We start from the raw sequence: 27,440 nt of genomic DNA on the forward strand, positions 1-27,440 counted from the left end.
CTGCAAACAGCACTTACATTAAGTGCTTTGAGTGCATCACTATATAAGGACCAGTCCATTTACCATTTTACCATCTGTTTCAGTGCTATACAAAGACAGCAGTCTGCTTCTTTTGTCGTGGAGTTAAATTAATGTTGCTGTTTGACATCATCGGCACAGTGTTTCTGTTTCTGTGCGTTTGTGAGGAAAAAATCTGTTCTGGTCAAACTGGTTAAAGTAATAGAATCAAAACTGTACGCAAATTTATTATTTGTTTTTATTAAAATGAAACGCATTAATTTAGTTACTTATTTATTTATTTACTCATCTAAATTAATTGGACTTGATTTGCACATCTCTCTTCATTTGTGGTGTTACGAGATCACATTTATCTGAATTTACATTGTTATGAATTTGTTTTAAACTGGTTGCTTTCTGCCAGGGAGCTGAATAACTGCCAGCTATTTTTTTCTGTTACATTCAGTAAATGTGACAGCAAACAAACACGGGTAATTGTGTAACAATTTAGCATTCATTTGTTCTTATCATTAGCTTTCCAGCAAAGAAATACAGACAAAAGCAGATGATTTGACAGGAGCTCCAACATGATGGAACATGAAATTAGTCAAACAAATGAAGGCAAAGCAGGAGAGGCAGAGAAAGTGTAACTGTGTAGGTGGCACTAGAAAAAAAATCCATTATTTTCACATCATCACAGCAGGAGCATCAGCCATAACTGAATCATTTATAAATTATTACAGCTCGAAACTGATGGAGTCTGACAAGATGAGGAGAGAGGCAGGAACTGCTTCTGCAGGTATGCAGGTTGGTTTCATTTCAGTTTCTGATGACATGAAATTCAAAATGTAAAGCACCAAAATAAATTCCTCATTCTGCACGTGACAATGTTTTTTAAAGTAAGTTTACAGAATGTGATTTATGGAAAATTAGGGGTTTCTTTAAAAGAGAAAAAGATAATATTATATGTGACAAAAGGTCAAAGCAAAAACTCAGACAACATATGAATATTTTCAGAGTTAAATTATGTGTCAGCTTCTCTGTTAATCAATAGTTTATCCACTGTATGTCAAAAGTAGCCTCAAAGATGTAAAGTTGCCTGTTTAATGGAAACCAGCAAAAAGTCACATCCGCGATGATGAAAAAGATGAACTTTGATTTTTTTTTTTTTTAAAGAACAATTATGATAGCAAGCTTTGGTTCTGTTGGCTAATCACTTCAGCTCTGTAGAGTTATATGACTTAGAAGTCCTTTAAAAAGGGTTAACCACAAATATTTAAATGAAACTTGTAACTTTAAAACCATAAAAATTTTACAGTCTCCCTCAGATGCCCCTCACTGCCTCACCACATCCATTAATAAAGCTCAGTGGACGATATAAATACCTCCCAGACACAACAGCATCAACCAGACTCAGACAGAGACTGTGAGGTAATAACATCAAGAAAGTGAAGAAACATGCACAAACATACCTGAAACATACAGCATCCCATGATACCCAACATAAAATGGCTGTGGACCTTTTTTGGACCTAATAAGACATGTACAGTAATGTTTCGCAGCACTCTGCAGCTTTATCCTCACACACCCTCAGCGAAAGAAGCTTTTGAGCTTCGGTCATTCAAAGAGAACAAACAAGAAGAGGCTCAGGCTGTGTCAGCTGCAGTAATCCTCACATAAAGTCTGCTTCTTGGTGATAAGCTAACTAATGTCTGCTGGCATTTGTCTGAATGGAGCTTAGTTCATTTTTCTTGTGTTTGAAGATTTGAATGGGGATCAGTTATCTTTTGTCATAAGAAGATAAAAAGACGAGTCATGTTGTTCTCTGTAAACAGTGTATCTTACCAAATGAATGTGCCTGCTGTGCTGCTTCTGAACAGCAGGGGACAGCTGTGTTTAAAGATTTAGGATTTGGGTATCTGGTGAATGGAGGTTTTCACTATTCACAATTCCAGGACAGCTAATCTCTCATATATCATCAACTTCTAGGCTGATGCATGGAAACGTCTGATACCTTATTTACATGTTAGCATCTATACGGCAACATTATAACTCATTTATAGTTGTTTTTCTCATCTACTGATCAATTTTAGTTCAGTCATTTCAATTATGGGAACCATGTCTAAGAAAAGCTTTGCAAAATCACCTTTTTTGCAATGTGCATTTAACTTGTCTCTGATCACAGCTGGGATACAATTCAGTTCATTTCTGATGTTGACATGTACAAGATGACTTACTGAAGTTCAAACTGATTATCAGAATGAGGAAGAAACAGGATTTAAGTGACCTTGAATGTGGCGTGGTTGTTGGCTGGTCAGAGTATTTCACAAACTCTCGAGGGTTTACAGAGAAAGCTTTGAAAAACAGTGAGCAGCAGTTCTGTGTGTGAAAATGCCTCATTGATGCCAGAGGTCAGAGGAGAATGTCCAGTATGCTTTCAGCTGATGGGAATAGTAACTCAAATAACCACTCACTACAACCAAGAATGCTTCTAATATTTTTTTCTGTGCTGGTATTTTGGTCCCTTTTCGATCCCTTTATAACCACACGCGATGTCACAAAACTCAAATCATGTCAAAGTAGTTTCTTGAACAGTGAGTTTGCCTCCACAGTCACCAGATGTCAATCCAGCAGAGCACCTTTGGGATGCTCTGCTGGATTGAGAATGGGAGATTTGCATTATGGATGTGCAGCCTACAAATCTGCAGCAACTGTGTCTGAGAAATGTTTCTGCCCTTCCATGCCATGAAGAATTGAGGCAGTTCTGAGGGCACAAAGGAGTCCAACTAAGTATTAGCACTGGGTTAGTGTAAAATCAACAGATGCTGTATTTAGCTTCAGAAATCCCCAGCACACTGCTTTAAAAATAAATCTCATCTGGAGTATTTATTTGTGTTTTTGTGTCTTTCTTCCTTTTCTATTATTATCTAATGAAGTAGTTATGCTTGAACATTCTTGAGAAAAACAGAATAGTATTTTTATCACACATAATATCATCTCAGATCGTTATAAAATACATGTGTGACATTTCAGTTATCCAAATCAGTCCTGAACATCTTAAAGTTCCTCCTTTCGTGAGAAAAACATGCACCAGAGGTCACAAAGAAAGTCAACAGCATCCAGATGTGTTTTCCTGTTCTTCGCTCATCTCTATTCCTTTCCTAACTTCATCTCTGCCCTCTGATTGCTGTTTCAGATGCATGAACACTCCTGGGTTTCATCTCAGGGATGTCGGTGCAGAAATTGAAAAGCAAGATGCATGAAGTGAGAGCCCACGTAACATGTTCGGGAGTGAGGAAGCAGAAAAGTGAACAATCGAAATGACATGACAGATTAAACTCATACGTGTGATGACTGAAAGCAGTACGTGACCTTTTGTGTCAAGTACTTCTGCTAAAGAGGGGATTGGCTGTGGAGATCTTTGGCGACATTTATCAGCTGTTAAAAACTGCAGTATAGATTTATTATTGTTTTGACCAAAGAAATAACTTCACTTTTGGGCAAAAGCATGTCTGTGAACTCAGACAATGTCAACAATGTCTAATCATGCCGGGTAAACAATTACAAGATTAGCTGGTGGTAAGCGCTTTGCTTAGCAACACTTGTTGAAGTTAAGGAATGTAGAAAGCTCACCAAGTAATCACTTCTGGTCATGTCATGTGGGGATTTAACAGAAAAACCACTTTCAGTTGCATATATGATTCAAGTAGAGAAACCGTTGTTGTTTCAGTGGCCTCAGATAGTGATGATGGGCCTTTTTAAACATTAATGCAGGTACAGTGAAGCAAATACACAGATTTTTGAATATGGACACAACATTGGATCGAGACTGTCACAGAGATTTAGATAGAGTTAGAGTTTTGGAGTTGGGAAAATAAGTTAAGGTGAATGTACCAAATATATATATGCAACCGAAGGGTTATAAATTTTAGTTGTATAGTTTAGTTTTTCACTATTTCTACAACTCGTGTCAGTTAAAGTATGGTACGTAACAACCACCTGCCCGTCTAATGTACTAAAGTTCACTTCTTTAAAGCATATTTTTCTTACAGTTATATTATGGTGTCTCTGTTTCCTCAACTTTACAGACACTTTCCTCTAAAATGTAACCGGAAAATAATCTGAAAAAGCATAGATTAAAAGTTTAAAGAAAAGACCACGGGCTGAAAATGTGTTTGCTGGTCCTCAAAGACTGCGTCTGAAGAGATTCAGGGATATTTTATGGTGTTTCATTGATAATTCTGTGGACCCTGTTTCATCTTCAGTATGTGGTAATGAAAAATGCATCCATCTGCTTTTTTTTTAATGTGAATGTAGCTAATGTAGCTAACTAATCTGATAGGTGGCTTATAAAGTAAAACATTTCATATTAAATATGAAATACTTTCAAAACATATGCTTAGTCTGACCTACAGGCTGAAACCTCCTGTCCTCAGTGTGTGGACAGAGTGAGACTGGAGGGTAATAGCAACAACAATAAACAGTTCTTATGGGAAGTTATAATAGACCACTGGGCTGATGAGCACACACTAGACATACTCTTAAGAATATATATATATTTTTTTTAAATCTAGCTGTGAAGTTACATTATCAAACACTACAGATAAAGACTTAATTAATCAAGCCAGATGTCCACATAAAAGGGCTTTTGCTGATAAAAATCTAAAGGAAATCCTGACGATTAGATTCATCTTGTATGTGTGGTCCTTCTCATGGGTTTTCAGACCACTGAAAGCATTTTGGTAAACAGTGGAATAATGCTGTAAGAGGTGAGAGTTTTTCTAAATAAAGCACCAGGACCAGCAAGGACTCTTTTTTTGTTAAACAGGCAAATCATTTTCCACTATTGTGTAACCCTCATTCTGAGGCTACAGGGAATGAAACCCACCTGTTTACCACGTTATTGTGCCTTTGTATCTATATATGTTGAGGTTGGGGTGAAGGAGGAAGCTGGTCTGAGTGCAGCGGAAAAAGGCTTCACTTCCTGGCTACTGTGTTTAGGACACACTTCAGAGCAAAGAGGCGGGAAAGGAAATCTCCACCAAGGTCTAAAAATTCCTCAAATTAAATTGTGCTAAAGAAAAGCAGCCTGAGAAAATTGGTGTAAAAGACCTTAAAGGTATACTGGTTACACAGTGCCTTACTTACTTATATGTTCTTCATTTTGTTTTCATAGCCATACTTTATATTTTCATCAATGGTAGAAATAGTTCATAATCTGAAACACAACATATCTGTCAAACACAGTGGAGGCAATGGTATGACATTGGAACTGGTGGAACTGGGTCATTAGTGTTTATTGATGATGTGACTGTGGATAGAAGAAGCAGTATGAACTCTGAAGTGTACAGGGCTGATCTATCTACTCAGATTCAGCCAAATGCTGCAACTGCAAAAGCAAAGAAATGAGACATAGTTCCCATTCCCAATGGCCAAGTGAGTCACCTGATCTCAGTCCAACAGAGGAGGCTTTTCAATTAATAAATAAAATACAAAACTGGATGCAGAGAAACTCACAAACAAACAGCATCTAAAGGTAACCACAGTAAAGGCCCAGCAGAGCATCTCAGGGAAGGAAACAACATTTTGTGATGTTCATGACTTCTCGGCACACAAGTGCGTCTCCGTGGTCTCTGCACAATTTTAATTTCCACAATCCCTCTTTCTGTCTAGCCCAAGATCTACTCAAATGGAAACCAAAAATAAAAGAATATCTGCAATAATAAATCCTAGGTTCTTGTTTTTTTGCAACACTAAGAACAGAAAAAGTGTACTTTTATAAACCGCTTTGATAAGCTGATTATCCAGCAGTTTCACATTTACTAGCAGACTCAAAGAAATAAGATTTCATCAGAGGTAAGGAAGTTCAAAACTGTCAAACACTCATATGAACAGTGAGAGAAACCAAGCTGCAATAGAAAAACAGCAGGATGGGGGAAAGTCAGTACGGTTCACTTCCTAAACATAAAACACCTGGAGCTCCACTTCTGCTCCATTTACAGGTCAAAACTCACCTGAGTCTCTCCTCCTCCGTCTTGCGCAGCTTCATGTCCCTCTGCACCACCTGCAGCACGTGCTCCGCCTCGTTGTCTGTCAGTCCTGTCAGATCAAGCTTTCGACCCATGGCTGATACCCCACCAGCTCTCTCAGCCTCACCGACTAAACAATCAGCTTGTTGTTTTCATCTGGAAAAGAGAAAAATAGTCAGGCCAAATAAAATACACAAAATACAAACAAAAACACCTGAGAGTGACAAAGTTTACAGCTGGATGGTTTAGTGCAAACTGGTGGAGGAAAAGAAATATATTCACTAAAGAAGAAGTACTTCACTACTTTATAGTACTTTACAGTTATAGTTACGAGTTCTAAGCCTGTGATTTTACACTTAAAAACATGGTATGACCATAAAACACAAACATTAAACTACTGTTAATCAAACATGTTTGAGCCTGATATCCAAGGAGTCATTAATTTTTTTCTCTTGGGTCTTTAATTAAGACATGATTCCTAAAATATATGCTGAGACTCTTTGGAGAGAGTGAACCAGATCCAGCTAACATGTTTTCCATTCAGGCTTCTTTATAATTCTCAGCATGTCACATATCACTCATAGGGACTAATTTATTACAATTAAAGTACTTTTACTCACTTTTGATACATTTTTATTATTAATTATACTTCACTGGGTTTTGTGTAAACTTGTAATCGAGTACTCTGACATAACTTACAGCATTCACAAGAAAAATCAGAGCTACTGACACTTCCTGTAGAAGAAATCTATTTTCTTTCCATCAGACCTGACGCTGCAGCTTACTTTTCTTTTTGTTTTTGAAACCGGAATGCGGACGTGAAACTAATAACGAACTATAACTATTCCAATCAAGTATTTTACTGGAATGTGAAGCAAATAGTACCGATTTTAACGCAAAATACGAACACGAACAGAAATGCGAACATGCAAGTTAATGGTTTTCATTCAGGCTGAAGGTGATAAAGTCATAGTTTGATTACAATAACTTACCAGAATCTGTGGCTGAAATAGAGAAACACCGTTAAAACCGCACTCCGTTTACTTCCAGAGGAAATTATCAGTGAGACGAAGCCAAACGCTTATTGTAATCCAGTGAGTCTGCGATGTTTGTTTCATCGTTTTTTGTTTTGTTTTTTTCGTATGAACGACTGAGGGGGGGAAAGGTGTTTCCAGCCTGATCTGCGCAGCCAGGCCTGGTTTCTGAGAGAAAAGCAGGATAAATCCTGATTAGGGTCTATCCGAGCGTTTCTCCGCTTGCCAAGGCGACGTGGAAGTGATGAAAGCTTGTTTATATCACTTATTGAGAGGAAATGGATTATAATAATAACCTTGGGTTCTGACTGTGTTCAATCGTAAATGAACAATAATCTTGGAGTCATATCTTGATGCTTTGCAGACACTATGTCACGATATTATTCTTAAATCCCTTCAGTAACACGTGCTGTTAACAGTGTTTAATGGGTCTAAATTCCACGGGACTTGCGGCAGAATCAAAAATGTAAAAAGCAGTACATGTTCTAGGGAGTTTTGGGTAAGACCATCTATGAATGCTGTTATAATTACATGAAATTAAAAACGATGAGTTCCATGTTAAAATGTAAAATAATAATGTTTGAAGTTCTTTTAAAAATTCTGTAATTCCTTTTAAAAGTAATACAATATGTTTAATGGGTTTAAAAGAGCATTTGAATTATATATGGTTCATTTTTACAAGCAGAGATGGGCAGTAACGCGTTACTTGTAACGCGTTACTGTAATCTGATTACTTTTTCAAGTAACGAGTAATGTAAGGGATTACTACTGCAAAAACGGTAATTAGATTACCGTTACTTTCACGTAGGAACGCTGCGTTACTGCGTTACTAAAACAGTGATTTTTTGCGAGAATGTCTCATGACAGTGACATAAGCGAGTGCGACGTTCGTGACAACAGCTGTGTGCAGATCATAATATATCAAGTGCGGGAGAGAGTGTAGCATGCAGCAAAGTGTGGAAGTACTGACCTTATTTTGAGTTTGATTCCATAAAAAGTGACAAAAACATTAGTGTCCGTTGTGCGTGGGAAGAAAACTTCTTTTTACAGCGAAAAAACCCCTAAACTTCCAAGCAAGCAGCGAGTGCGCTACGACGTAATGTGAAACTCACAGATAAACTCGCGGATTCTTCCACTGACCGCTGCGGCACACCTGCATCAGGGTAAACCTCCGCCTACCCCAGTCCTGCTTTACAGGTGAAAATAGAGCAACAGGACTGCTAGTCTTTGATTTTATTTATTTTCTGCTGTGTTTTACTTTCATCTATTTGAAAGAGTGAGTGTAAATACAAAAAAATATTTTATTTTATGTGCTGGAATGTGCAGAAAATAGGTTTAAATGTTAAACAAATTTCTTCCAGTCAGAGAATGTTGCATATAATTAAGTTTTTGCTTGATGCATAAAGTTAAAAGATTTAAAGTTTAAAGTTTTAAAAAGAGACGTTTCCATTTGATTACATTTTGTATGATGGATTATGCAGAAAAAGTAGAATTGGGCTGAAAGATCTATCGCTTTATCACCTATTCAGGTTGTAAATCGTCTTTTTAAAAAGTAACTAAGTAACTAAGTAATTAATTACTTTTGAAAATAAGTAATCAGTAAAGTAACGGGATTACTTTTTCAGGGAAGTAATCAGTAATTAGTAACTGATTACTTTTTTCAAGTAACTTGACCAACACTGTTTACAAGTATGCTGCTTTACTGTGATGAGGGAAGTGAATGTGTTTGTGATCAGTAGCTGGATTGAGAGAAGTTGTGACGGAAAGTACAAGAAGTTTGTGTATATGTAAGTGTGTATGTATGAACTGGACCATCTGTTTGACAATCTTTGTTGATGTGCATATTTTGCATATTATGTACAGAAAACATGCCCTCCACCTTTTGGAAACGTGACTACAGAGCCGATAAAAGCAGTATAAAAACATTTGATGTTGAAAAGACATCCACAACGACCACATTTGGACTATAGTTAGCCGGTACACGGAGGTCCTCTGGATGTCAACATTAGACGTTCCGTAGACACACTGCTTGGCGCGTCAGTGAATCAAAATTGTACGTCCAAAAATGAAATAGAAAAGACGTCACTCTGATGTCACTGATCGCAGTGGATCCTTACCAATGACTGTAGAAAAATGCTTCAATGTGAATGATCTCAAGCTTTACCATTCTTTTGTATGATTTTGGTTCACACTTAAATGTTACTCTAATGATATAGGCCTACACAAAGATTAATGAGTTAACAGCTTTATTGCTAAGCTTCTAAAGAAATTAAAAGCAGGTTTAGGAGCAACAACTCAAAACAATAACTTTTCTCAGATAACACACAAAAAAGGAACACAGCTCTGCGGGAGAACACAACAACCCACATAGCAAAATTGGTATGACCCGGATCTGGCCCACACAATGCGCTTACACATGGCCCACATACCGCAAAAAATGATGGCATTTTTCATTAAAACTGTGAATTTAAATGACAAGAGGCCATAAACTATGGTGGTATAATACCTAATTTAACTCAATTTTATTTGGACTTTGCTATAAGAATTGTGCTAACAGCATTTGGCTCTGTTTTTGGAACCAAACTGATTGTGTTACTGTGAAGATGAAACATTTTAATCTGTTCTATGTTTTAGAGAAAAGCCTGAAGCATTGCATTTCTGCAGTTGGCTGCACTGTAGTAGTTTGTTTGCTTATTTTTTGCAGGCTTTTGAATTCCAATTCCCTGACAACTGTAAGAGATGATGCATTCTCAGGCCTGCCACATCTGGAGTACCTGTGAGTTTCTTTGTTGTTGTTGTTTTGTTTTTTTTTAATCAAAGTACTTCGAAGACAAGAACAGAGGCTTCACAGCATGATGAAGTTATGCTGTGAAATTGAAGTTATCATACCTCAATAAAGCTCTACATCAGTTTTGTGAAAAATGATGCTGTTTTAATGGGAATGAGGCTTTTTTGTTGGATGCTGGCATTTTTCCAGTGGGGTAGGCAGTTGTTGGTTACACACCCTCTAGTGGTTCCAGTAAAACTAGAAAACAGTCTTTGTTTCTCTTTTCATTCATCACACCAAAGTACACCAGCTTCTTTACTGGTTACACCTTGTTATTACTCAGACGCCTTTTTGCCTTCAGAACTGCATTAATTATTTCTGGATTAGTTTCAAAGAGGTGCTGGAAACAGATGTTGGTCCATGTTGACATGATAGCTTTGCTGCAGTGGCTGCTGACTTGTTGTTTCACATGATGCAAAAATCCTGTTCTTCCCCCTCCCAAAGATGCTCTGTTGGACTGAGACCTTGTGACTGTGGAGACCATTTGAGAACTGTGAACTTATTGTCATGTTCAAGAAACCAGCTTGAGATCAAGTTCCTGGGTACCACCATCTCCCAGGACCTGAAGTGGGAGACCAACATCAACTTCATCCTCAAAAAGACCCAGCAGAGGATGTACTTCCTGAGACAACTGGGGAAGTACAGTCTTCCACAGGAGCTGCTAATCCAGTTCTACACTGCAGTCACTGAGTCTGTCCTGTGCTCCTCCATCACAGTCTGGTATGGTGCAGCCACTAAACAGGACAGGAGCAGACTGCAGCGGACTGTACGGGCAGCAGAAAGGATCATCGGCACCCCTCTGCCCTCCATCCAGGACCTGTACCTCTCAAGAACCAGGAAACGGGCAGGGAAAATCATCACAGACCCCTCACACCCTGGACACAGACTTTTTGACCCGCTGCCCTCTGGCAGACGGTATAGAAGCCTGCAGACCAGGACCACCCGACATAGGAACAGTTTCTTTCCCCTCGCCATCTCCCTCCTAAACAGTTGACCTGTCGTACTGCTCCCACTGCCAGACTGCAACTGCACCTTATGTACATTCTGTAGTATTCACTCCACCTCATTTCATTTCTGTCATCCTGTATTCTATGTATACAAGTTTAGATTGGTTATTTATAGTTGGTTTACACAGCTTTGTGTATGTATGTGTATGCATGTGTAATGTGTATATATAGACACGTGTGTGTGTGTGTGTGTGTGTGTGTGTGTGTGTGTGTGTGATTTACATTGCTGTGCTTGAGAGTCACCATCTACCGGAACCAAATTCCTTGTATGTGTCTGCACATATAGATGGCCAATAAACACGATTCTGATTCTGATCATTTGAGTTTTGTAACATGGCAAATGCGCATGATCAGCAACAATACTCAGGCAGGCTGTGGTGTTTAAATGATGTGGCCCAAAGTGTGCCAAGAAAATATCCTGAACCATTAATATAAGGCAGGATGGAACCATGTGCTCATCTGCTTACGCCAAATTCTGACACTAGTATCCAAACGTTGCAGCAGAAGGTGAGACTTATCAGACCAGGCATCGTTTTTCCAGTCTTCTGCTGTCCATTTTTTGGTGAGCCCCTGTCATTGTAGCCTCAGTTTCCTGTTCCTCTTAGCTGAAAGAGTGGCACCAGATGTGGTCTTCTGCAGTTGTCCGCTTCAAGGTTCAGCATCTCATGTGTTCAGAGATGGTCTTCTGCACACCTCAGTTTAACCTGTTGTTATTTGAGTTTCTATTGCCTTCCTATCAACATTAAGCAGTCTAGTCATTCTCCTCTGACCTTTGGCAGCAAAAGGGTATTTTTACCCAGAGAACTGCTGCTCACTTGATATTTCCAGGTTTTTTTGAACAGTTCTCTGTAAACCCTAGAAATGATTGTGCTTAGAAATCCCAGAAGATCAGCATTTTCTGAAATACTCCACAACCATGCCACATCGCAGGTCCCTTTCTGCAGGGACCTGCGAGGCAATGCCTTTGAATTTGACTGCAGAGCCAAGTGGCTTATGACGTGGTTAAAGAACACCAATGCCACAGTGTCGGATGTTGTGTGTGCTGGACCAGAGGACATGAAGGGCAAGCGCCTCAATGATATGACCAGCCTGCAGAATGAGTGTGTCTCCACAGGTGAGAAACACCTGAGCCAGCTGCCCTTCTCTCATGTCCAGCTGAGATCAGGATCAGAGAACTCAGCAGAGTCTTTCTAAGAAGTGTAGAGGTTATTCATTTAACGTGGCTTTGTTGGTTTGTGAAAAATATATTTCCCAATGTTCCTTTCCACAGATTTCATCCTTCATCAGTCTGTTGTCTCAGAATCGTTGTCTGTTGACACATTCAGCTATAAGAATGATGTCTACGTGGCCATTTCTGCTCCCAGCACAGAGAGCTGTATGATTTTCCAGTGGGACCACATAGAAATGAACTTCAGGACTTATGATAACATCACAGGTAAAGTTTGATTTCGCCTTCTGCAGGAAATGTGTCCTAACTTACGACATAACTGGAAACCCCTCTTGATTCTGCAGCGCAACCTTCTAACAATTTAAGTCCTTGCAGGCTGTGTCGACCCAACGTGTAGTTACATCTCTGCATGTCAGGTTACGTGGAAGGTTAGGTGGAGGGTTAAAGGGAGTTTCAAGTGACACTGTAAGTTAGGAAGTCTAAATCACACATTAGGCTAACAAACACTCCCAGAATGCTCCCAGTTTCATTCTCACGCGATTCATGTGTTTCTCTGCCCTTTAGCTCAGTCCATTGTGGGGTGCAAATCTGTTATCATCGAAAATGAGGTGTTTGTCATTGTGGCTCAGCTGTTTGGTGGTTCCCACATTTACAAGTTTGATGACGACCAAAGCAGGTTCAATAAGTTCCAGGATATCGAGGTGTCCAAGATCTCTAAGCCCAATGATATTGAGGCCTTCCAGATTGGCTCTGATTGGTTCTTTGTGATTGCTGACAGCTCAAAAGCTGGCCTCTCCACCCTCTACAAGTGGAATGATAATGGCTTTTATTCGTACCAGTCACTGCAGGAGTGGTACTGCGACACGGATGTAGAGTTTCTCGACTTGGATGGGAAAGCTCACATTATTCTAGCGAGCCGCTCACAGGTTCCAGTGATCTACCAGTGGAGCCGGAGCAACCAGAAGTTCATCCTGCAGGGTGAGAACCCCAACATGGAGGATGTAGTGGTTGTGAAACACTTTCAGATCAAGGAGGAGCTCTACCTGGCTATGACGCGGTATATCGGTGATTCCAAAGTTCTGCGTTGGGGCACCAAACAGTTTGCTGAGATCCAAGCTTTGCCCTCTCGAGGCTCCATGATTCTCCAGCCGTTCTCTTTCAAGGAACATTACTATCTGGCTCTGGGAAGCGACTACGCCTTCTCACAGATCTACCTGTGGGATGAGGACAACAAAATGTTTGAACGCTTTAAGGAGGTGTACATCCAAGCCCCACGCTCTTTCACCGTGGTATCTACCGACCGCAGGGACTTTATTTTTTCCTCCAGCTTCAAGGGAAACACGCAGATCTTTGAGCACATCATCATCGACCTGAGCTTGTGAGGGGCTGTGCCTTATCATCCCGTCTGAAATCAAATGTCTTCCACTTGAAAGACAAATTCAAGAAGGAAAAAAAAAAGAGAGAGGACCTTATAAACTGTCAAATATCCACACCTTCATAGTTTTCACTCACAAATTAGAGCGGGGTCAAGATGTATCGTGACTATTTCTGAATGGCCTTGCACTCATGGATCCTCAGACTTTCTGAAGTACTGCCCTTTCATAACTACTACTATTCTCTTAAAAATACCACTGAAGTTCATGACGGGTTAAAAAAAGAGACATTTAATTGAATCTATTTGGATTAATCTTTTTTTTTGTTTAATATCTTTCTCTCAGTAGTTTTATGCAGCTATAAAAATACATCAGGACCTGAATGAACGTAACAAATTTATTCTGATTTGCGGTGACTGTTGATGGATTGAATGATTTTGCCACCTACCTGTATCCTCATACCCTGTGGTAACGTACAGTACCTTGCCTTATCAACACTGGGGTCTTTTGTTTGATGGTTACACAGTTCCTCCTTCTGGCCGTGATGAAGAACCACACCCCTCTGCTCTTTCCATTACAGGTAATGTCTAGAAAGCACAAACCTTTAATTATCATAGCTGAGCTGTTTGTTGGAAGGTGTCTTTGTAGATGCTGTAGATTATAATGCATACAGTAGGAAGCAGTGGTTTGTTGTTACAGTTAGTAAAATATCCAGGACTTGACCTTATACAAATTCATTAACGGAGAATCGCCATTTAGATACAACTTCTAGATCTGCTGTAATATAATGTGGCAAAGTACAGAGAAACTTTATCAGTATTGCAAAGGACCTGTGTTTAGATGATGTCAGGGAAAAAAAACTCCTGATATGTTTAAAAAAAAAACAAAAAACAGTTTTGCCCAATTAACAATATTTTTTTTACTAACATCTGAAGTCAGAAGCATCAGAGGCAGAATTAGTGTGACCAAAAGGAAGGAAAATAAATGTACATGTAAATATATCTTCAAGCTTACTGAATTTTTTTTTTTCAAATTTTTATTCTGCTTTTGGAAATGCTGAATGTTGACAAGCTCCAAAATGTAGATAAACCAAGGATTGTAATGTCACCACCTGTTTGAATGAACCTTTGCACTTACAAAACTCAAATGTTACTGCAGCCTGCAAGAGCATGACATTCAAAAAAGGGTGTTTGCCAAATTCTTTTTAGAAAAACCTAACAAAGATTAAAAGTACTTCTAGGTTAACAATATGCAAGCGTTACAATTCTTTTGTATGATTTTGTTTAAGCCTAATGAATGTTCCTCTTAAAAATATGATGTAATATCAAAATAAATCTGTGAAAACATGACTTCTGAATGTGTTTTGTATTGACTGATAATCAGGATTATGGCTATAATTCAAGTTTATTTGTGTCACTGTAATGATCAATCACTGATACTGATCATTAACAATAAAACTTCCCTTCTTTCCCTAAAAAACCCCAAAACCCAAAAATGGACATTAAGATTGTAAAGTTGCACAAAGAAAGAAGAAACATTCAGTACTGTCTGGTGTTTGAATGGTCACAGATGCAAAAGTGTAAAACCTGATAATGTGCAGTGTGTATGCAATCTAACCAGCATTAAAATCTCACCATTATATTCTGGCGTTCACATGTCAGTATTTCAGACACTCAAACACTTAAACACCTCAAACCCACTGTCAAATATGCTGGTTCAAGTGTGGTGATTTGAGCTTCTTCTGCAGACACAAGCAATAAAGCACCTTGCAGTCAACGAACTCTTCTGTATGCCAAAGTTTTTTAGAGTCAAATGTGAGGCTGTCTGTCCGACAGATAAAGCTTCTTCTAAATTAGGCCATGCAACAGGATAATGACCCCAAGCACAGGAGCAAATCTACATCATGGAAGTCCAGACCTCAACCTGACTGAAATGCTGTGTATAAAGGAATGCTTGCAAATGTCATTGATTTGAAGTTATTGCTGCTAACTGCTGGTTCTGTAAACTACTCAATCACAGAATGATTACAATATCGAACTAAAACAAATGCCTGAATCCTAAATTGTGGATATCCTATCGTGGTGATCTAAAATGTAACACTAAATGTGATTAAAACACGAATAATCTGGACTCCTGGGCTGAACAACCGCGAGGATCACCAGCCCGAGGAAAACACAAAATACACATGACTCTGTGACAAAGACAATTCATTCTTGAATGAAGACATTGATCAGACACATTTAAAATGCAGCCAGTTGTGTTTATTATTAAATTATTGAGGAAATAGAAGGGGGGGGTGTCAAGGAAAGGGGTAGAAAGGAGGAAAGAGATAGAGGAGAGAAAACCCCAACAATCCCCTCTGAGCAAGCACTAGGCGACGGTGGATAGGAAAAACTCCCTTTAAAGGAAGAAACCTATGACAGAACCAGGCTCTAGAGGGGGCAGTCAACTGTCGGGACTGGTTGGGGGGTGAGGGTGAAAAGAGAGAGAGGGGGGAGGGAGATGGGACAGGTGTTAGGAGTTCAAGGGAGCTAGGGGAGGGAGAGGTGTCAAGGTGTCCGGAGAGAGGGAGAGGGCAGGAGAGGGGAGGTCAAAATTACGATGGAACAGAGGTGGAGGAAGACGAGGTGACATCAGCAGTGGAAAACCAGACAAAGCATGAGTGTCCTTCCTCCTGAAGAAGCGGAAGCGTTTCTTCTTCTTTTCCAGGAGCTTTTCCACGAGAACCGTTTTCTCTAGGATGAGGGTTCTCAGCTGATCGATTGTTTCTGTATTGTCCTTCTCAAGTCTCCTGCATGTTTTCTCCACTTCTTCTAATTCGACTTGTTTGTCTTCGAGCCTTTCTTTCAACTCATTAGAAGTTGCCTCCTGTTTTTGCACTTTCTCCTTTTCTCCTTCCAGTTCAGCTGTTGTGTACTTAATTTTGTTGCCAAGTTCTTGCAGTTTTTGCTTTGTCTTCTCAAAGTCCTGGACAAGAAGAAGTTTTTCTTCGTTCTGCTTTATGTCCTGTTGTTCTTTCTCTTCACACAGCTCTTGATATTTGTTCTGTGTTTCATAATGCATTGCCTGCAGTGCTCTGCATTTTCCCTCCATGCCTTGGAGCTGGCACTGCATTTCTCCCTGGTTTATGTCCAGTTGTTCTTTCACTTCAAGGATTTCTGTATTTTTTTGTAAAGCTTCATTGAGCTTTACTCGCAAGCCTTCATTGTTTTTCTCCATGTTCTGAATCTTGCAATCTAATTCTTTTTGTTTCATCTCCTGTTGCTTTTTCTCTTGCAGCAACTCGTCATATTTGTGCATTGTTTTTTCAAGCCTTGCCTGCAGCATCCTGTCTTTTCCCTCCATGTGTTGGAGTTGGCTCTCCATGTCTTGCTGCTTTATGTCCTGTTGGTTTTTCTCGTCGAGGATCGCTTCATTTATTTGCAGAGCTTCATCAAGCTTTACTTGCAGCTCGTCATTTTGTTTCTTGATGTTCTTAAGCTCGCGGCCCATTCGCTTTTGTTTGATCTGCTGCTGCCTTTTCTCTTGAAGAACCTCTTTATTTGTTTCCTGATTTTTTCATCCCTTGCTTTTACCACTCTGTATTTGATCTCCATCTTTTCAGTTGATCGTGCATCTGTCTTTCTCTCATGTCCTGTTGTTTCTCACTGGAGGATTTCTTTCATTTTTTCTAGAGCTTCATCCAGCTTTCCTTGGAGCTCTTGGTTCTTTCCTCCATGTCTTTGATATCCCATCTTTTTCCTCAATAATACTCTCCTTTTCTTGGAGCAGGTAGGACATTTTTTTTAATTGAGCGCTCTGTCTCTCATTTTCCTCCATCAATAAGACAATCTTCTCTCTGTTAAGAAGATTTTCCTTCTCCATTTCTTCCAAGCGCTTTTCTTCTAACTCTACTTGTTCATCCCAAGGAAGAGAGGAGAGGTAAGGGTCTTCTGGTTCATCCCAGGGAAGAGCGCGGGGTCAACTTCTTGACTTTTGGTTCTTCCTTGAGACATGTTGGAGTCTGTAGTCAGGATCCAAATGTTCTAATGGTGAACAGTTGAGGGCTGCAACAGAAATGCTGCCAGTAATGGACTAAAGTCGTTGTTTTTGACCGTTATTTGTCGGTTTTAGATCAAATGATCACGTTGGTGGTAAGACTCTAAATCTGTGTCACGAACAGTCGAAGCTGCGAACATAAATGCTGCAATAACGGACTAAAAGTTGTTGCTTCTCACCCTATTTATGGGTTTAAGGATCAAAGGTCAGAGGATCAAAGTGGTGGTAAGATTCTAAATGGGTGCGATGTCACGATTCTGGACAACATGGTTACCATAGTTATAATAATAAACTTTATGATGTGTTGCTAACATTTTGGTTGTTGTGATGATTCAAATTTGTTCAGTAAACTTCATCAAAATGAACATGTGTTGACATAAGCTTATATTTGGATCTCATATCTTCTTATTAAATGTAGCTAATGTCCAATAAACTGAACTCTGGGACTTACCTAACACTAATATTTCATATATTACTTCAACTCACTAATTTAATTAAAGGGTTTTGTATTAAATTATAATGTAATAAAAAACCACAATGCACATGTGCAAGTAACAGTAGCCAGCTGCTGCCACAAGAGGGTGACGAATTAAAGGTTCACAGAGAGATCTCTTTACTTTGGGACATTTAAACAATGTGTCTTATTACATTTGATTAAACAAGCACTGCTTTTCCTCCAGGCTTTCTAAAACTCTTTCAAAGTTTCTCTTTTCAGTCTTTTTTCAATCCAGTCCTTGTACCAAACTTTATCTCATGAAACTGGATGAATGAGGACAAAAGAAGATGTTTCAGACCTAAACCCCCACTATCTACACCAGCTGAATAGCATCTGAAAATCACATCTTTAACAGACAGACAAAGTCCAGCAAAGTTTCCACACAGGACCTGAGAGATGCATCTGAACCTTCAGTTCACTCCAAGATCACACATGTGCAGGAGAACTGAGTGCTGCTGTCAGATTGAAAAGTGCTTTAAACATGATGATACTGTCTTTGTTAAACAGCAGAATAGGTTTATAAAGTATCATTAACTAAAGTGGTGAAATAAATATCTCTAAATCTACTAAATGTAGACTTTAACATTTTGGACAGTTTAGTATTACAGCTGCTGATTAAACAATAGAGACAGATGTGCAGTAAAACTTTATTTAGTGTTTCAAGTCAAAACAAACAGAGCAGAGATACAGAGAAAGTCTTTTGATGAAAAAATGAAGATACTGAATGTTGAGTTTCCCCTAATCATGTGTGTGCAGCTGGGTGAATGAGGCTGTGTCGAGTGTTCAGACTGAGTAGAAATGCACTGTGCTTGTCCATTTACATCCTTTAGATCCAGTCTTGACTCTTTTGCCCACTAAAATAATAAACCAGTACTTTTTTCTGTATGTAATATAATCTAAAGCATCCACAGTAACATTTTCCACCATACGACTGCGCTCTAAGGTCAGCACGGTGGTGCAGTGGTTGGTACTGTTGCCTCACAGCAAGAAGGTCGTGCATGTGAATCTGCTGGCTGCTGTTTGCATGTTGTGTTCTCTGAGGGTGCTCCGGCTCCCTCTCACAGTCCAACAACTTGCTTTTTTAGGTTAATTGGTGATTCTTTTGGGAATTACAATCATCTATTGGGAATGTGATCATGAGTGGTGAACTGTAAAGTGTGTACCCTGAGTTTTACCTTGTGAAAGCTGGGATAGTCTTCAAGCCATCTCCAGCAACCCTTAAGTGCTTAAGAGGAAGGAAGAAGGAAAGGAAGGAAGGATAACTACAGTTTATGATCTCAGCTGTGATTATTAAAGGTTTGTGCTTTCTAGACATTCCCTGTAATAGAAAGAGCAGAGGGGTGTAGTACTTCATCACGGCCAGAGGGAGGCACTGTGGAACCATCAAACAAAAGACCCCAGTGCTGATAAGGCAACATGCTGTCCATTACCACCAGGTATGAGGACACAAGGTAGGTGGCAAACTCATCTGATCCATCCTCAGTCCCCCCAAATGAGAGTAAATGTGTTACTTTCCTTCAAGTCCTGTCATATTATTTTGTATCCACAAAACTATTAGAACAGAAATATTTAACTTAAAAAAACAAATCCAAATAGATGAATAGATCATTTTTTTTCTTCATGAATATTTTCAGGAGAATAGAAGTAGTACTTATATAATGTGCCTGTTGCCTGAGATCCCATGACTGTAAGGTGATTGAGAAATATTTCTAATTTAAGAAAACTATGAAGGAGTTGATATTCGAAAGTTGATAAAGTCAAGAAGTGGAAAGAAAATCCTGAGCTGAATAAACAGGTGGAGAAGAAGAAATAATTTCAGTTGTGGTAACATAAAAAACTGACAACAGATGTGAAAGAAACAGAATAACAATCACCATATAAATACAACATTAAAGAAAGTAATAATCCCCTTAAAATGAGACAAATTACATAAGTCTGTTAGAATGAAATGTAACATGTTACAATTTAGAATTAATTATGAAATAAAAACTAGAGCTGAATTTAAAATCACACTGAAAATTTACTTTATAGTCTGTATAATTTTTATATTTTAGTTCACAGACGTTTAAAGTGCAAAAAAAAACTAGGCTTCACTTCTTACTTTGTATTGTGGTGAAAAGATTTAACATTCATCAAAAAACCATGAAGGGACCCGTCCTATAGTCGCTGTTTTACAGATTTATTTACACAGGAATAAATTAACTTTTAGTTTAGTTTTAGAAACATAATGAGAAAGAAAACAAGAAATCATGTTTGTTAAATATGTTTAATGTACATGTTTACAATACTGTTCATTAGATAAAAATAAACTGTGCATGGTGTGAAACTCAAAACCTCATTATTTATTAAATTCGTTTGCTCTCAATATTAAGTACAAAGACTTGCTTGGAATTTGATGTGACTCACATGTTTGTACAGTTTGGATCTGTCATAGGCCCGAAATGCATGTCTAACGTGTCACTGGGTGTTACAACGGCCATGAAACATCAAATTTACAAAGCCTTGTTCTTATAAATGTCATATCAAAAAGCATTTTCAGAGTGAAACAAGAAAGACAACAGTTTCTCATGCTCCAAGCTGTATCACTTGCAATGTAATCAATAATTGTATTTTCCTCTTTTCTTCCTGTTTATAGGGAGTTTCTTTACAAGAAAGTAAACAGCTGGCTGATTGTTGTCCAGTGTTTGCTCACTGCCAAAAATGTAAATTCTATAACTGTCTTGGTACCTGGGTGGCTGCCAAATTGTCCCAGAGTATAGAAGAAGAAGCTTGCTGCTCATCCGACACTAAAACTGCCCACCTTACTAATTGGATGATATCGGCGGGCTGGCTCAAACTAACAGAAGGTTAAATGCTAAATAAACAGCATATAAACTTGGTATATAAAAGCAACTGTGTTCTGACGTTCCGGCCGGAACGTTCTTCCTGTCTCCGTCCCCGTCACCACTATTGAAAAATAGAGAGAAGAAGATGATCACCTTAAGCAGTCCCACCCGCCCTCTCAGCCACACCACCCTGAGAGCTCACTGTAACACCCCTCTGCTGCAGCAGGCCGGAGACCACACCCCGCCACATAGACCACATCACTACTGCGAGATAAAGTGAAAGAGCCGCTCACATCAGGAGAACATTAAGTATTTGTAGCGTGTGATTCCCTTGTGTTTTCAGTCTGTGAAACAGCTGTTTGTCCCTTCACCAGGCAGGTAAGATCAGCAAAACTGCACCATAGGATGGTTTATACCTAAGATTTCAAACAAAAAATATATTATTAACATAACAAGAGGAAACATAGATTTGATTCTTTATTTATTCATTTCTTTTATTTTATTTCATTTTCTCTTAAGCTCAAAGGCTGTTTTTATTTCCACAGTGATGGCAGCAGCAGCGTTCAGGAGCAGAGGACTGGCTGGTGTCAGAAACAGCAACGTTTTAATCCTCATCTTTCTGCTGTCCCTGGTTTATGTCACAAATTCACTGACGAAAGTAAGAACAAAGTCACTGCTGAATTAATTGTTGCTGAAGGTACTTCTATGAAACATTTATTTGCAAATTAAAACTACAGACACTATGTAAGTCATTATAAGCGTATCACAGTTGGGTGTTTTTCTCTCTATGCAGAGTTGTTAATATGTAGTGCTTAAGCAACTGACGCATCCTGGTTTTGCACATTTCAAAAAATTCTGAAAAGTTTCTTAGAACAATTTAGAAAATCAGAAAAAGCAAAAGCAGCCAGAAGGAAGGCGGATCAGTCAGGTTCATGTAGATTGCATGTTCTCAGTCAAATTTGGTCATGCAGGAAAAAACAGCTGCGTATGAATCATATCCGTGCACACTAAGAGAACTGCAACTCACTCTGACTGTAGAAGTAAATTTGACTTTTGCTAAAAATAAATGTTATTTTCTTCTTCAGGCAGAATACAAGAAGAAAGAAGCAAGTGAACTTGATGAAAAACTACAGTTTCTTCAATCTTTGGAAGAACTAATAAAGACATCGTCAGTTTTTGAGGATTTTCCTGCAATGATGGACGTAGTAAATAGTTTGAGACGCTTCTACAAGAGAACCATCATCCCATCAGACAGAGAGGAAGAAGAAAAATGGTGAAAATGGGGAAATAAAAGAGGAAAACATGAAAATCATCCTAAAACTCAACCGAATAAACTTTAAAAGTTTCTATATAATGTCTTTGAAATAAATAATAATACAAAATAAATCATAAAATAATGATAAATCTCATCATTAAATATGATGGTTTTCTGTAAGAGAAATGACAGCTGCATGTTGTTTATGCTGTTCTCACTGGGAAGCAGCTTTTATTGCATTTTGCATAATAGACTGATAATCGTGGTGTTATTAAACTCAAACTTAGAAAAAAGTAGTTTCTACTAACTTTTGATAAAAAACAAAAAAGAAACTTGTGTTCACATATTGTTATCTTAATGTGTTCCCTTTTATTTGTGTCTTTTTGGTTAATATAGATCTTCTATTTAACTTTGAATACTCAACAACAACAATGAAGGCTAGCCCTGAATACTTGTCCTATATTAAATAAATTATATCACACTGACTGCTCTGTGTGTGCTTTTCTTTTTTTTTACTCTTTTTTACTCTTTCTACATCTTCTATGCTTTATAAAAACATAGTATATATTACTTTATTTCTTCCCCAAAACTGAAAGAATTAAAAGTATGTAACTAGTATAGCAAGTTAAGAGTTACACTGATTTTTATTTTTTAATTAAAGGAAACGACTCAAATAAGTAAATATAATCCAAACTTTTCTAGTACTTATTAAACACTAATAAAAATATATAAAACATTTCACAATCCACTTATGATAAGTATTATGAAGTGTCATCCTAAAAGCTCAGTGGAAAAACGTGTTTTGTCCTGGTATGTTCTAACAATAACTGATGAGCTTCTATTCCTATAAAGCAGACGAGACAAACACAAAAGCTTTGTTGAAAACAAAAGTGAAAGGGCTGCTCACACGTGAGACGTGGGTTGAGTTAAGTCACATCGTATATAAAGCATTTGCAGCATGTTATCTCATTATGTTTTCAGTCTTTGCCTGTACGGTACAGCAGCTTTTCCTAGATTCATACAGCAGGTAAATATATATATATATTACATTTTTAACAATCTATTGTTCCAAATTTCTTTCTTTTATCAACTTTTTCTCAAACTGAGCACTTGTTCCACTTTTACAAGCGATGGCAGCAGCAGATTTTTCCAGAACCAGGGGACCAGCTAGTGCCACAGGCTTATTTCTCATCTTCTCTCTGCTGTGTCTCATTTCAGTCTCAACTTCCCTGTATACCGAAGAACAACTGGTGAATTCATTCTTGCTGAATTCCCTTTTATGATACAACCATTACAGACTTCTGTGTACATGTACAGTTACAAGCTCATTAACTGCTGTTATTTTTTTCTTTATTTGCAATGGACTATAGATGCTTGAGTACATGAAGATAGTGTTAAAAGACGCAGACAATCGGAAGGTGGGTCACTCAGGCTCCAAGTTAGTTTTTTAAGATCTGCTGTGTGTATTTACTTAATGAGTGCATTTTACATTGAACTGTTTATAGTGATCAACTGAAAGTATAGTAACTGCAGTGTACATGATGCATCTAGTAAATTTAAATGTGCTATTTTTTCTATCAGGCAGAAGACAAATATAGAAAGGAAACAATCACAAAACTGTTTGATCTCTCAAGTTCACTGAATGACAAGGAGCAACTGGTAAATGCTAATGTTTCCTTTATTTTTGTTAGTTTTACATAAATAATATGTTCTTGTTAGAATGTTCTTCTTTTGCTGTGGTTTTCAGTGTGTTCCTCAACCGGCTGTCACACTCACTATGCTCTGCTTTTTTCATTTTCAGAAACTATTCAAGGAAACCCTGCACAAAGCTATAAAGGAAGAACAAAGGGTAAAGGTGAGTCAGTCACTCTCCATGTTACTCGCACGTTGACTGAGAAAGTGTTTAATTCATTACATCAGTAACAAAAACCTCCAATAACATCAGCATACATTTACTGATCTGATAATTAGTGATCTGTTTTGGTGATTCTGCTAAAACTTTTATTTTTCTCATTCAGGCACAATTCATATACAGAATAGCAACATCAGGTGTTGAGGAAATGTTGGAGAACTACGCTCATCGGCTGGAAATGGTGAAGAGATTATTGCCTGTTTGCAAACCACTGAAGGAAATCGTTAACATCTGTTTGCACATGATGAAGAATTTAAGAACTATAATAAACAAGAAGATGAGTTTGATGCAAAAATAGAGAGCTGGGTGCGACAAGGAGCTTGTCCTCCATGAAGTTATTCATATGTAACTTTATTAAATTAATTTGGCACAATGTTGTAGTAAGCAGAGAATGTCTTTTGCTTTACTGATATTGACCAATAATTCATTAATGTTCGAATATATATTTAAACATTACACATGTGTATGTAATTTGTATGTAATTTGTATGTAACTGTATCATATGAAGATTTTCTCTTGCGCTTCTTCATCAAGCCCTAAAGTTAAAATAAATCAGAGCTGATGCTTCTTGTACAAACTGTAGCATCCTCCCCCGCCCACTTACAATGGAGACGATGACAGTCTTTCTTTGCTTCCTAACTTTTCTTGAATTTGTTCTTGAAATTAAAAATTCTGAAGTTTATGGATCCTATAAAATATAAAACTGCAAAAAAAAAAATATGTACAAAGCCAGACACAATATGTTACCAGGAAATGTACAGAGGATGAATTGAGGTGAAAATTAAATCCAAAGACTCTTAAAGCAATTAAACAATGAATAGTGGGATTTAACAGAATGTTGTGCATGGGATAGGGATTAGTAAGTATGTACATACTTCTTCCTACTCCATTTCAGACTTAATAATTGTAATTTCATGTCATTTAGACTCTATTTTATTTATTTTCTTTTTTGTTGTGGTTTTGTCTGAGCACATACATGTGTGTATTCACATATGTATTTGTACATGTAAATGCAAGCACATGTATGTGTATCAATTGGTTTGCTGTATATGTCTGAAATAAAGATACAATAACAATAACAATGACTTTTCATTAGAAATCCTGAAGGTCTTGGATTTAAGTGAAACAACCCAGTTTTAATTCAAGAAAAGAATTTTTAGTACACTATGTCATCATCACAGAATCCATCCAAACCTCCACCTTCATCTGGGGGTTCCTGTCCAAATTCTAATCACTGCTGAGATTCCATTATCCTGTGATGGGGTTTAACTTGACAAAGTCAAGGTCTTATAATTTATTGTTAATGATCATGATTGAGCTCTTGTAGTAGTTTCTCCTTGCTGGCATAAAGAATGTTTGTTTGACAACAGTATTTGGATTGGACAATACTTATAACAATCTTATGAGTCCTAGAAACCCAGTAAGGATGTAAGAAGGAGAATTTTAGATTTACACAAGTTTTTTTTAAAAGATTTATTTTAATTAAAAAAAAAGTTCTTACAGAACACTTATGGCCAATGTTCCCTCTAAGCTGCGCACGTGCGCAATTGCGCACTGCTGGCACGGTCTCTGCGCACAGAAAATCTGCATTGCGCACAAAAAAATCTAAATGAATTGAAATTAAAATTAATACTTTAACAATTCTGTTTTCCAGTGTTAGTCAGTAAGTGACTGGCTGCTCCCGTATGGGATTAGAACGACGCCACCTTATCCCATAGTACAGCCAATGATGCGATTCACATTCATGTATACGCAGCTAATCAACGTGGTTGATTATGTGCCGTCCTTATGTGCCGACACCAGTGTTTTAGCTAGCAAAGCGGCGTGGCTGATGTGCAGTGAAGCCACGTTAATGACAATGTGTACAACCATTGGAGATGTGAGCAGGACAGACGGAACAATTGACGGAAAAGTGTGGACTTTATACCAGTTTTTAAATTGTGTAGATAGGGCACGTAAAACCAGAGTTGTGATTAAAAAAATATGCAATGTTTGGTTTTCTTCCTGAATACTATCGTTGTTTATATTTACTGTGGGAAGAAAGGGTAAAAACGGCGTTTTAAAAGGAAAAAGGCTCGAAAGCACTCTCCGCCTGTGAGTAACCCCCCCACCTCTCTTTCCTATTCGTCCAAAAAAGTACCATGTCGACCAATCAAAAAAATGGTATGGCAACATGGCATCTAGTTGTTAAGAAACGGGGGGAAGTTTTAGGAGTGACGGCCAATGTTCCCTCTAATTTTTCATGTGTCTGAGCGAACACACAAACTCCCTGAGCGATCCCTTGGACCACTGTGAGCGACATCAGACGTGTGCACTGTGGTCACGCCAGCATCTAATCCATCCAAGTTACATGGTTTATTAAAATAATCAAATTACAGCATTTACATTTATATTAGACTACTTTTAAACTGCTTTAGCCCACTTACAATGAAAATGTAAAAAAAAAATCTAGTCATTGACCTGTGTAGTATGTTAACACTATTGGAAGTAAAAATAACTTGAACTCCAATTTCGAAAACACAACTTTCTTTTTTTCTTTTTTATTTTTTTTATAAAGCTCAGACTTGTATTATGAGTATGAGTCTGTGGTCTGGGAGAGAGTCCTGTAACTCTCTGTCTGCAAAATACAGTATATAATGACCAATGTTGGGCAATTAATTACATAGTTACTTCTTCAAAAAAGTAACTGAGTTATGCAAACAACAAATTTTTTTGCAGCTATTTTTTTAAATGCAGCCAATGCATTTTTAAATAAACATTTCAAACTATTTACAGAACAATCAGCTGTTCTGCATCAAATCTGATGCCACACAAATTATTTGTGCCACTCCAAAAAATAATTTCTGTCCACTATGAGATAAAGGAGAACAACAGCCTGATACCTGCAGGCCTGACAACAGGAGATGTATCACTCCTGTAACACCTGTAACATTCAGCAGTCGCCTCATTGTTCTGACACACACAACAAAACTATTGACTACACTACACACTAACTACACAAGATTTGTGTAGAAAGACCTGTACAGGTCTCTCGGTCAGCATCCTACAGCAGCGGTCCCCAACCTTTTTTGTGTAATGTGATTAAGACATGCTGTAATGTCTGCAGTCTGAATGTCTGAACATACACTCACAGATACAAATGTTAAAAATATGGAGCTTCTTTAAACCATTTACGTGTGACTATGTAATGAAATAAAAGTTGTCTGTATTTGACAAATTTTTACTTTATTACATTTTTAACTAGGTGTTTGAGGTTTCACAGTGACCAGCCTTACCCTGTTACCAGGATGACAGACAGCTAGTATGAACCTATGAACCCACAGCAGAACGGGACTTTTTGGAATTGAAATGAAAGAAGTACTTTGACACACCCACAGCTGAGCCGTGTCATAGAGGAGGGGCCACTCTGTGTGTGAGTTTGTGTGTGTCAGTCCTTCATGTCAGCATTCATCAGTTCGTTTGTCACTGGCAGGTAAGAA

The 27,440-nt window shown here is 38.1% G+C and overlaps 2 protein-coding genes and 1 long non-coding RNA gene across 5 annotated transcripts in view; 2 read left to right on the top strand and 1 right to left on the bottom strand.

The window, feature by feature from the left end:
* The window catches only part of myripa (myosin VIIA and Rab interacting protein a), a 29,150-nt gene extending 21,074 nt beyond the window's left edge, over positions 1–8,076 (bottom strand). For 2 of the 3 annotated variants that reach the window (XM_019348363.2, XM_019348360.2), the window contains exons 1-2: positions 7,019–7,445; positions 6,012–6,182 (exon numbers count right to left, since the gene is read on the bottom strand). In XM_019348363.2, the coding sequence (XP_019203908.1) occupies positions 6,012–6,121 (110 nt within the window). In that variant the 5' untranslated portion in view covers positions 6,122–6,182; positions 7,019–7,445. Of the gene's footprint in view, positions 1–6,011; positions 6,183–7,018; positions 7,446–8,030 lie in introns of those variants that run through there. The other variant, XM_019348361.2, reaches the window with a different exon arrangement.
* Positions 8,077–11,335: 3,259 nt separating this feature from the next.
* On the top strand, positions 11,336–13,478 carry LOC109194255 (leucine-rich repeat LGI family member 2-like). The gene is made up of 4 exons (XM_019347484.2): positions 11,336–11,401; positions 11,825–12,008; positions 12,165–12,329; positions 12,627–13,478. Exons 1-4 carry the CDS (start codon positions 11,336–11,338, stop codon positions 13,442–13,444), a joined length of 1,233 nt encoding a protein of 410 aa, XP_019203029.1. The 3' UTR covers positions 13,445–13,478.
* Positions 13,479–21,072: 7,594 nt separating this feature from the next.
* LOC109195483 (uncharacterized) lies at positions 21,073–22,119 on the top strand. The gene is made up of 3 exons (XR_002057083.2): positions 21,073–21,172; positions 21,340–21,452; positions 21,880–22,119. It is a non-coding gene; the product is annotated as an uncharacterized LOC109195483 (long non-coding RNA).
* Positions 22,120–27,440: the final 5,321 nt, after the last annotated feature.

This window comes from Oreochromis niloticus, linkage group LG18 (assembly GCF_001858045.2).
Source record: "Oreochromis niloticus isolate F11D_XX linkage group LG18, O_niloticus_UMD_NMBU, whole genome shotgun sequence".
Taxonomy (NCBI): domain Eukaryota; kingdom Metazoa; phylum Chordata; class Actinopteri; order Cichliformes; family Cichlidae; genus Oreochromis; species Oreochromis niloticus.

Coding starts and splice junctions, on each gene's coding strand:
- LOC109194255 (XM_019347484.2), top strand. CDS start 11,336: ATGGAACCATGTGCTCATCTGCTTACGCCAAATTCTGACACTAGTATC. Junction 12,009..12,164: donor GAATGAGTGTGTCTCCACAG/GTGAGAAACACC, acceptor TCCTTTCCACAG/ATTTCATCCTTCATCAGTCT. Junction 12,330..12,626: donor GACTTATGATAACATCACAG/GTAAAGTTTGAT, acceptor TCTGCCCTTTAG/CTCAGTCCATTGTGGGGTGC.